General features: G+C 32.9%; 1 protein-coding gene across 2 annotated transcripts; it reads right to left on the minus strand.

The window, feature by feature from the left end:
* Positions 1-3,690: 3,690 nt before the first annotated feature.
* LOC104904615 (boron transporter 4) lies at positions 3,691-11,689 on the minus strand. Of its 2 annotated transcripts, none has more exons than XM_048636562.2 (12): positions 11,657-11,689; positions 9,563-9,645; positions 8,542-8,734; positions 8,314-8,452; positions 7,369-7,701; positions 6,939-7,112; positions 6,547-6,642; positions 6,334-6,450; positions 5,924-6,243; positions 5,529-5,808; positions 4,982-5,092; positions 3,691-4,261 (listed from the first exon to the last, which is right to left on the minus strand). In XM_048636562.2, exons 3-12 carry the CDS (start codon positions 8,616-8,618, stop codon positions 4,229-4,231), a joined length of 1,680 nt encoding a protein of 559 aa, XP_048492519.1. In that variant the 5' UTR covers positions 8,619-8,734; positions 9,563-9,645; positions 11,657-11,689; the 3' UTR covers positions 3,691-4,228. The 2 variants fall into 2 exon arrangements, with proteins under 2 accessions (XP_048492519.1, XP_010691218.2); XM_010692916.4 differs by lacking the exon at positions 11,657-11,689 and adding an exon at positions 9,778-9,906.

Consider the following 11,689-nt stretch of genomic DNA (forward strand, 5'->3'; position numbering starts at 1 on the left):
AATCCAAAGGTGTGGACACCTTGCAAGCTGCTCCAACAACCGAAAGAGAGGTCGAACGACATATTTCGTTTCACCATTTTGCCCTGTAGAGCTTAGTATTATGGCTGACATTCGCAAGTCTCATGGAGTTTAAACTAGAGCCACTTGTCTGAATTCAACGCAACTTTCTTCTGGTGATTCTTCATTGATTGAATACAGATGATCCAAATTAGGTGGAGAAGAAAAGTAATAAAGCACTCCACTAGAAAATGTTGCCGCAATTATTCCAAAACTGGAATTTGTGAGCCCCTGAATGCTTTGGAAAATGTGATGTGAGATGATTTAGCAAGTCTTCTTTTGAACTTTACGTGGAGATTACAGATTGATTGTTTGTATCAAAAGGGGAGATTTTGCGGATATGCGTTTAGATAGATGATCTAGCCATCGGCCCCACGGTGGGCGCCAAACTGTTTATGCCAAAAATCACCAAGGTGACAATCTTTGGTCGGGACGACGACTAGATTAGATAAGAAAAATAGATGGCATAATTTAAAGGGAAAAAGTAAAGAGAGAAGAGACACAAGAAAATGGTGACGCGGAAAACCCATGAAAAAGGGATAAAACCGCGGGTGGCAATGAGTCCACCAATCCACTATAATTTGGGCGTTAAAGCCTTTGAATACAAGTATAATATTTTTAGCATATGAATGAAAGATAGTTGAATTTATCTAAGTATGACTATGAAAGTGTAAGTAAATAACATAGGTCATATCTCCTTCTTTTGGTCTTGCTTACGAGCCACTATTTATAATAGTAGGGCTGGTGGAGATAGCCTTAATCAACTCCCTAAAAATGAGGAATTAGTTGCTGGAATCTTGGACTCCACTTCTGGCAGCAGTTACTGGCTATGTGAATTGGTCTTCCTACTTTTTAGGCACGTAAAGAGTGTGTTGAGCATACTTCTCTTTAGACTTAGTCTCCTTGATTTTAGGAACCGATTTCCTTGACTTTAGCTGAGATATTTTACCTTCTACTGCTGTACTATTGTCGTCACCTGGTAGCTGGTAGCTGCTAGCTACTAACTGCATACTACTGCTATAGCTGGGCGCGTCTTGGCTAGCTGTTCCTGCTTAAAGAATCTGATTAACCATAGCTGCTTATAAGCTGGTGTTGCCTACTGAAGCTGTATTGAGTGCTTAGGAAATAGAGCCATAACAGTCCTTATGACCTTATCATCATTGATTCATAAGTTTGTGCATTGGCCCGTTAATTGAAATTGAATAACAGAAACCAATCATACATATATCCGAAATTACAATGAGATTTTCACACTGTATCATAATTATTAGATTCCCGAATCTGAGACTTTGAATTGGATCTCTAGACGTATGTACCACTTTAAGTCAATGCTCGTGAACCATCAAATTAGAATCTATAAGTTTGATAGAGATGGATTAGTTGAGCTCCCCTTTTCCAGAAGTTCTGTTAAAGTATAATGTCTTGTAAAATTGGAACTTTGTTTTCATTCGTTTCCTTTTTCCTCATTTGTTCTAAAGAAGAACGAACGATAAGCTCGATTTGGTTACACAAGAAATTAAAGTTGGTGAATATTTTTTTTTATCCATATAAGCCACGAAGGCCGTACAAAGTACAAAGAAGGGGAGGGAGATTTGAACCATGTGACCTAACGTTCATAGCACCTCAATCTTAACCACTAAGTCAAGACATCCTTAGTTCATTAAAGTTGGTGAATATCATAGACTCTCGAGATAATATGCAACACTACAATACAATGCACTGCACAAGTTTGAAAACCAATTAACCAAAAAGCCAAGAAACGACAATGCGTGTGTAAGTTGTAAAAAAGTGAAAAGAAAAACACAAAGAGTGAAAAAACACAAATGTCAAAGGGTAACGTACCAAGTTAAAAGGTTAACGAAGTAAACTCCATATATCCAAAAAGATTTTTTTTTAAAACTTGTTTATTGTTGAAATATTGAATCATAATATTAAAACATTAAGTCATTTTACGTACATAAAGTCTATCATAATCCACTATATAAGTCTGTATACAATAATTACAAAGTCAAGAAAATGTCTATTTACATTTTTCAAAAAGGATTAGCTTAGAGTTCGCTAAGCATCACGGATTTCTATTTTGAAAATTTTAAGATCGTATAATATATTGAAAGTATTGGGTCAGACCGTCTGACCCAATATGTTTCGTCGGACGAAATCGCGACAACGGTACCGCTACTCCTTCTTCATCTTCTTCCTCCGCCGCCGCGCCGCTGGACAGCACTTAAAAACATTCTAGAGGTAAAAAAAACACGAGTATAACTACCTTTGAGAGGCCATGGATCGGAGATATGTTGTCAACAACAAGGGAGAAGAAAACCTTAACGTTAGAAAAAGATCGAGCCATTGAATGTATATAGTTTTGTTATACTTTTTTTTTTATCTAACAAAGAAGAAAGAAATCAGCTAAGAGGAATGAAGAAGAAGGAGAAAGTGAGAGGAAAGCATAGGTTAGTGTTTTTTTTTTTTTTTACATTAGTTAGTTGTTAAATGAAAGAATAATAAAAGTAAGAATCCCAAGTTACTTTGATTTAGACCTAAGTTACTTTCATTTAGACCTAAGTTACTTTTATTTAGACCTAACTTACTTTCATTTAGACCTAAGTTCCTTTCATTTAGACCTAAGTTACTTTCATTTAGACCTAAGTTACTTTCATTTAGAGGTAACTTACTTTCATTTAGACCTAACTTACTTTCAGTTAGACCTAAGTTACTTTCATTTAGACCTAAGTTACTTTCATTTAGAGGTAACTTACTTTCATTTAGACTAACTGAAAAAAATGAAGACTAACTGAAAACAAATTAAGACTAACTGGAAAAAAATTGAAACCAACTGATTTTTTTTTTGAAACCAACTGAAAAAAAATTGAAACCACCTGAAAGTCGTCCGACCAAAGATTATGGTCGGACGAGTCCGACACAATACGTTCTCTAATATATATTATATATAATTAATTTAAAATTAGTCACACTTAAAGTTCATATCTCTTTCTTTTTTGTTATAAAAAAACTATAACTATTATTCAAAAGTATGATACATATGAGGTGCATTTGAAATTCCGCTATGTGTCACCTAATCTTTATATGTTGACATGTAAGTTATAACATAACTACATTTCATTTATCTTTCCAACGTTCCAAAAATTCATGTTAAACGAGTATAACCCCTTCAATTGGTTGTTATTATTATATTGGTCATATTTGTTATACAAATTTATCATCGTCAAACTCTTTACCAAATTTTTCTAGATCTAGTATTAAGGATTTGTATCTCGTATTTTACATTTGATGTTATGAAATCAAATTCCACTAAGGCACTTTAGGAAAGGGATATCCCTTATCATTTCCATCTTTTACGGAGCCTTGTCTATTAAGTTGAGGTCAGGCAATAGGAAGCTTATCCTTGATGGATCCAGAATAACATATTAGTGGGTGCCAGTTATTTTTTCATTATGTTAGTAGGTGTAAATGGTCCAATTTTACTAAAATAAAACTAAAATTTTAACAGAAAAATACTATAAATCAAGATTTAAGTGGTGTTAAATGACCCTCACAGCTCAAGCAATAGCGTCGCCCCTTGATATTTACAAGTTGATAATGCACTTAGGAAGAATGAAAGTGGAGCCAAAGAAATATATGAAAAACATAGATATTTTATTCATTTTGGTCATACAACGCATTAGAACTAGCACATAAATACGCGCACACACACAATTAGCCTCAGTCTTAACCATCTGGCTAAAACGTCATGGGTAACAATAAAGTATAAATAGGATGGAGGAGTATTCAGCATAAGACTTATAACCTCAATCATAACCTTAGCTAAGATATCATCGGTAAATCATACAAAAGTTTATTATGATGAGATTGTCTCACTTAGAACCTAAAATATAACTTATAACCTCAATCATAACCTTTTGGCTAAGATATCATCGGAAAATCACCCAAAATTATATTATCAAATGATGATATCGCCTCACTTAGAACCTAAATATAACTTATAACCTCAATTATAGCTTTTTGGCTAAGATATCATCGGTAAAATCGCATAAAATTAAACAAAAAGTATATATGACCAAATGATAAGATCGCCCCATCTTAGCAAAGCTTTCTACTGATTTTGTACGAAGTTGATTACTCCACATATAGTTGTTAGCCTTTTCGGTTGGCTTTACTTCTGATGAACAATCTCTCGAGGGTGAACCTGAAAAAAGCAAAGGTGTGCACATATATAAATACTAATCTTATATACACGTGATGCGTGCGTTAATTTTAAAATAGTGTATTATATCCACTTAAAATGGAAAGTTGAAATGAGAAAGGGTTCTTAAATTATTTTCTTTTGTAAATTTTTTATTCCATTAGATCATTAAGGGTAATTTAGTATTTTTAAAGGGGACACCATCTTACTCCCCTACATATACTAATCGTATTTATTTTGATAATGACAAAAATGATATTTTAACTTAGGGGTAATTACGTTTTTTTTCTATCTTTGCTCATTGAGGACTTGCGTTTTTACCAGATAGTTGTACTTTAAATAGATTTTTTTTATGGAAAATTATATACATAGCCCTTAGGGCTATGTATAAGGTGCTTAAAATGGAAATAAAATATTAAATCAAGCATTTATTACCTCAATTGATGTGAAAATGTGTCTTGAATTCTAAAACTGTTTCCATTTAAAGAAATGTATTTAATGCTTATATGTAGCCCTAAAGGGCTACATATATCATTACCTTTTTTTATTAGGAAAGATAATTGGTCCGAAAACCAACTCCTAAGAAAGATAATTGATCCGAAAACCAACTCCTGCTAATCATTAGACTAATTCGAGGTGATACTCCACTGAGCTACCACCTCTCCTTCAAATTGTACTTTACATAGATTGAACAACAGAACAAGGAAGAAATATAATTCTCACCTGAGGACGGTCAAAGCTAGAGGTTCTAAGCTTTAACTCTCCTCTGTTGGTTGTCCATTCATCTAGTATCTCAGCATCATCTCCCACCAGTTCATTCTCGGGAGTTTCATTCTGTAAAACAAAATAACATCAAATTTTTGCTTTTTATTTACGATTTGTTTGGTAGGTGGTAATCAATTACAGCAATGGCAATAAATTTATAGGTAAGTTGGTTCATTCTGAAAGTACCTCTTTTTCTTTATAAATTTCTAAAACTACTCTAGATTTGGTTACGAGTAGTTCTGAACTTTATAATGAAAAAACACGTTTCGATTTTAAGTACATTACCTATGAGTTCAGATCCTCTAGAGTTTTAGTGAAACTCTACAAGATAGAGTTGTATCTAAGCCATATATTTTAAAATCAAAGGCTCATGTTAGCAGACGGGTAGGATTTAGGAGTGGATTTTGATGAGATTAACACGGAACTTTCTTTACAAAATTATGTCCATCTTTTCGAGCTCATATAGTAGAAAATGAGATAATGTAATGAGTAAGGTTTTAATTACCACTAGAGACAAGCTAACAGCGCGCCTTGGTGCACCAGCCATCTCCTCATACTCAGCAGCATCAAGTTCTTGCAGATGGAAAGGATGAAACATCTTGGGAAGCATATATTGCCGTATGACAATGAGCAAAAAGAAAGGCAATGGGAAAAGAATTCCGAAAATTGGTATCCAAGTTATCCCAAAGCAGATTCCTAGGTACACGACCTGGAATATAGTGAAAGCAGCAATGTATTTGAAGGGCACTGATTCGACAAACGATGCATGAGCGTCTTCTAGTACCCTGCATCAATCGAATAATGATCAATACAGGACACAGGAAATGTTTAAACTGACAGTAATACCGAACAGGCCTTTACAATTTGGTAGTACAAGATTTTAGTTCAAGTGTTCCTTACTTGTATCGTCTGGTTGGTGTGATGAAAAGGAGGAGGATTCTTTCCCAAAACTGGTTTCCAGGGAGACTATCAATAGCCATATACGCGAAATATCCCCAAAGAACAGAGGTGGGTATCAATTTGATTGTAGGCATTGCAAACAAAGCGCCTCCTACAAGAATCGCTTGTAGGAGGTTACTCACTCGTTGTTCATTCACTCGAACTGGCAAGTAAACATCGATGTGATCGAGTCTAAATGCATTATTATCCTTTCCTTCTTTGCTGTCTCCCTTCATCACTGCCTGTTTCAGTTCTTCAAGCTCCTTGACAACTTCATAAGGCTACAAAAATGGAAATTATTATATATAGTCCAATTCAATTTCGAGTACTTATCAGTTCTATCTTAGTGACTGAACATCTTGAGAGCTTACATTCGGACTTTGATCCATCTCGATGAAAACGTCTTGCATCTGGCCATATATCTCTGTGCTACTAGCATTTCTCTTTATGCTTTGTTTGGCAGACTCCACCATTTTTCTCCTTATCAACTGTAATTATATTAAATGATGTAAGAAGCTAAACTGAATGACTTATTCTCTTAACAAAGATGATGAATTTCTCCAGAAATTGAACTGTTTACATACTTGCTTCTTGAGTGTAGCAAGGCTCTTAGTATGCATTGGAGATTGTGGAAGGACACCATTTGCTGGAGGTATTCCAAGAAGTCCACAGATCAATGTCTACAAAGCCATTACAAAATTCAATACACAAATATTACTTAGTTACTTTAACCATATTGAATATCAAATGACAATGAAAGATCTACCCAAATTATTTATCAAACACACACCATATCATTTCGCATCAAATGTGATGTAGGCTTCTCCCTTCTACTCTCTTATATCCATTTCTTTTACCAATTACCACTACTTTAACAATATCGATCAAAAACTCATTACTCTAGTTGGAATATTAGAAATGATGTTACCCAAGTCTAACAAGAAGTTTATTTGAGGACTATTAATATTCAACGTACCATAACTCCAAGCACCAAGATGTCATAGTGGTAAGCAGAAGGTTTCTTCAGATTGAACTCCTTTTGTTGTGCCAATTGTGATGCAACACAATGATCGAAAAAATACAGTCCTGCTACCATTAGAGCTGGGATGATGGCTGCAAAGATGTATACTACAGGCACCTTACCCATATCCTGCAATTTAATTAATACACGAATTTGCATACATTAGCAAAAAATGATCAAACATCTTATAACTGCATAACTCATAGATCACTATAACCCTGGTTACTGTCTTTTTACATCTAGAAACTCACTCCTGTCTCAATTGGATTATTTATGTCCCAACTGCTCAATAATAATCCTTAGTTGGGACTGAAAATGGTGGAACGCCCATATTTGGAATCAAGTTTTCCTTTTTCATATCATGTTTTGCATAAAAAATGATTACCTGGACAACACTCCAATGGTACAAGGATTGAGATTGCCAAGGCAGGGGACTATAGAGCCTTCTAGGTACTCCATGTGGAATTCCTTTAGGAACACTATATGATATAGCAGTCCCCAACACAACCATCAATGGAACACCATAATCTGCAACGAAGCTCCTTAAATGGCTCGTACCATACCTCCAAGACCTTGCTTTACGACTCATTAAGGATGTCGTAAGTACACCAAAGGTAAAGATTATTCCCAACAACCCATTTACATATCGCCATTGGAACTGGAACTTCTCTTCTTGTGGATCCTCCGCTTTTGGGATTCCAAACTCACTCACAGCTCCCTACATAAACACGCAAGATTGTAAGAACACTGTTCGCAACTTTACATACAAATTCATTCCCATTATTACCACCATTTATAACCAACTATCAACTACCAAATTGGCCGTAATGGAACAAAGGTTTCCCTATAAAAAAAACTCGCAATGGTAAGAGGTAGATAACACGTGACAAAGTCTTGTGAAAATATTAATTTTCAAATTATATGAAATGGGTCTGGATAACCCAATAAGGAGTTGGAGAGTTTAGCCTACTTACAAGTCCAATGAGGCTCCATCATAAAATCAATTGGTGATAAAAAAGTAACTACTAATTTTATAAAGTGGTTTTAGTTTCTCCTTTTTCTCCAATGTGGGACACTCACATGTAGTTATCAATGGCCTCCTCACATGTGAGTGTCTTTAAAATTTAGAGCTAACTGAAAAAGTAATCAGAAATAATCCTCTTAGGGGCTGGACATCCTGTCAAGGTAAACCCTTATCCAGTTACTTGATTAAAGGCCCAGTTTAGAAGTGACCCACCATTCGGACTCTGATACCATGTTATTTATCTTGTTATTTATGGTTACCTAAAATCTCTCTAATATCCTAATAGAAAACAACTAAAAAAAATACCTTGATAGCCTCTTGGATGAAAAGAACAGTAATCAACATGCCAAAAAGCTCTCCAGCAACCCTTGTGAACCGATTAATGATCGCAGCAACGTTAAATATCGAAAGAAGAATTAACATCAATGCAGTCCATACACAAACCCTGAGATAAGAATAAAACTAGTTTATACAAAATATCATCAATCATCATGTTCTTAAGCAATAAATTCATATAAGTATCAAAGATTATACCATCCTGCCCAAGCTAGAAACAATTGTTTTCCCAAATCTGGCCTTCCTTTGGCAAAGTTGTAGAGGTAAGAGTACATAATCACAGTTGGTTCTGCAACTCCTAATATCAAAAGAGGTTGTCCACCAACTATTGATTGTATTATACCACATATTGCTGTTGAAGCTAATGTCTCCACAGTGCTCAAGCTTCCATCTATATGATACACGTATAGTTTTTTTTATATCATATAGTAGTAATCCCAACATTTTTAAGGCACCTTATCTAAATATTCTCACATCTTATTTTCTTGTCATTTTGGATCTGTTATATTTAAAACTCCTTCCGTTCGAAAATATAGTTTTTGTTTCTTTTTGTAGAGTCTCCAATATGTACCTTTGACCTACAAAATCTTTTATTTCATATTAGTAAAACAATATAAAAAGTTGATATTATGAATTAGAAAGGAGCGAGGGGGTGGATGAGATTTGAACCCGTGACCTTTATGTCACGTTGGCTCCGATGCCATGTCAAAGGACTAACTCAAACAAAAGTTTAAGCTAATGGTTGAGGCACCAGGAATAGATTTATACTCTATCACACATTGAAACGAATCTAACAAGACTTTACATAAATATGTTTTAGTCTATATATTAACGAGAGTATTTGGTCAAAGTTTGTAAAATTTGACTCCAAACATAGAAACAGGAACTATATTTTGAGATAGAGGAAGTATGATAAAAACAATTCTGAGGATTATTATTTTAACAAGGTGAGGTCTTACCAAAACATGGACTTATATTGATTGACGTGTGAGCCGTGATTATGTCATAAAAATTTCTTGATACTATTTAACGAAATAGTAGTTATTATGTTTATTTGTAACCCTTAGAACTTAGAAATTAGTACTGCATATATCAAAACCCTAAAAAAGTATAATTGACTTGCAAACAAAGTTGAAATTAATCAAGTTATTTTTTTATATGTTTTAACATTTTCACAACCCAAAAATATATAGTTCAAGTGGTGCAAGAAGAAGAGAACCTGTGTCTCTGCTAAGTTGTTCCCCAAAGGCTATGACAGGAAGAGCAGAAGCAAAGAAGATGTAAGTACTTGGGGCCAGTATCCTGTATTCCAAAATAAGATAATTAAAAAATTATTTAATTCAAAGTTAAAAAATAAAAAATAAATAAAACTTGATTTTCAATTTCATAAAAATTAACTATTTCAGTCAAACAAACAAAATAGTAGAAATTTACCCAAATCCGGATTTGATACCAGCAACCCAATCTTGCTTGTAACATGCAAGTCTTCCTTTGACATCATTTACAACCCCATGTAGTGGTGGTCTCATTTTTTTTTTTTCCTAATTTCCTAGTTTAATAATAATAAAACAATAAAATAGATAAGAAAACTTATCTTCATGTAAATTATGCAACTCTATTAACGTCCACAAATTTATATCATGATTTGCAAAAACACTTAAAAACATCGTAAATTTATATCGAGATGGTAAATTCCAACTTAATTACTTAAAAGAAGTGTATAACTTATTTCAGAAAGGATGGAGTAATAAGTTCTAAAACAACGTTAACTCGCTAATATAGTACAAATGAAATAAATTAGGTTTACAAACAACGCGTTTACGTCAAAGGGTGCCTTTAAACAGCATGTAGTACAGATAAACTAATATGGTTAATTAATGTGTATTAATATTGGTTATATATTAGTACTTAGTACTATTGCATTGTGGTACTTAGGTATCATAAGAGAGGTTACTATTCCATTAGCCAACCTCTAAAAGTCGTCTTCATGAACTTCAAATAATAAACTGAGTGGGTATGAACTATCTGCTGACTTTTATATATCCTTTAATAACAAGCGATTTAATACTCCCTCCATCGTATAATATAGTGCCTAATTTATTTTTAATAGGTTAAAATTAAATTTTTTTACCAAATATTCTCATTATTATATACAAAAAAAGTTTGTGAGACTGCCTACTTTTAAATTAAATTAGGCAATGACAAGCTCGATATTAAAAAGAGAATTAGCCCAGTAGTGACTAGGTTAATTCTTTCGGTGACTAGTTTGATTCATTTAGTGACTAGGCCTACTTTTATATTAAAATTAGACATTCTCTTCTAATAATTTTTGACAAAAAAAACCTACGATCTTATTGTTAGATTACGTGTGCTTTCATAATATCAATTATTTATAGTTTTTATTAATACGAAATTGAAAATAGTAAAGGTTAAATTTACTTCTTAAAAATTGTGTAAAAAGAAACAAGCACTATATTATGAGATAGAGAGAGTAAGAAATATAAATATGACTACAACAAATTCACAATTTTCATCGGAGAGTGTATTCTAAATGGAAATCCGTTCTTAAGCACCAATTAATATTTTTATACTTGCTCTACATGATTATTGTTTTGCAAAGGTATCTTTTGACATTCGTTTAGCAAATGTATGAGAAGAAATATTATGATATAAGATATAGTTAGATTTATCTCTATATTAATTACTTATAATATTTTATTTATTTATAATTAAAAATGTTAACGTTTATAAATTATGTAGCAAGTGAAAAGAAACTTTGAGGAATATAATATTGGTCATTATTAGCAATTCTCAAAAATTAATTAAATTTCATAACCAGATTATATTTTAGTATTTAGTTTGCTTACAAATTTTAAAATATTGTAGTAGTCACCTATTAATGTAAATATATACCTCCTTCACTTTCTTTTAAATGTAATAAATGAATATTTTATATCTCACAAATAATACTCATTTGTTTCATTTAAAACAAAACGGAGAAAATATATATATTCAAACGTAAAATTATGACGGATTGTCAAAGAAAAGTATAGAACCAGATATAAATTAATGAAAATCAAAGCTAGAAAAAACAAGTTGGAAAAATGAACACAAAAAAGGCATAAATTACGTTAAGAATATATTTCCTCAAGAAAAAAGGATTCAACGAACTTTCAGATCAATAAAATTTGTCTCTCTAAAACAATTTTCATATATATACATGAATATATGATGCATGCAAATACTATATGCTAAAAAAAATTAATATACAAGAGATAAATGAGACATGAAAAAGTTGTAATGAAGGACTTACGACGGAAAAATGAAAAAAAGACGCCGGAAAAAT

The sequence above is a fragment of the Beta vulgaris genome, chromosome 9 (genome assembly GCF_026745355.1).
Source record: "Beta vulgaris subsp. vulgaris cultivar EL10 chromosome 9, EL10.2, whole genome shotgun sequence".
Taxonomy (NCBI): Eukaryota; Viridiplantae; Streptophyta; class Magnoliopsida; order Caryophyllales; family Amaranthaceae; genus Beta; species Beta vulgaris.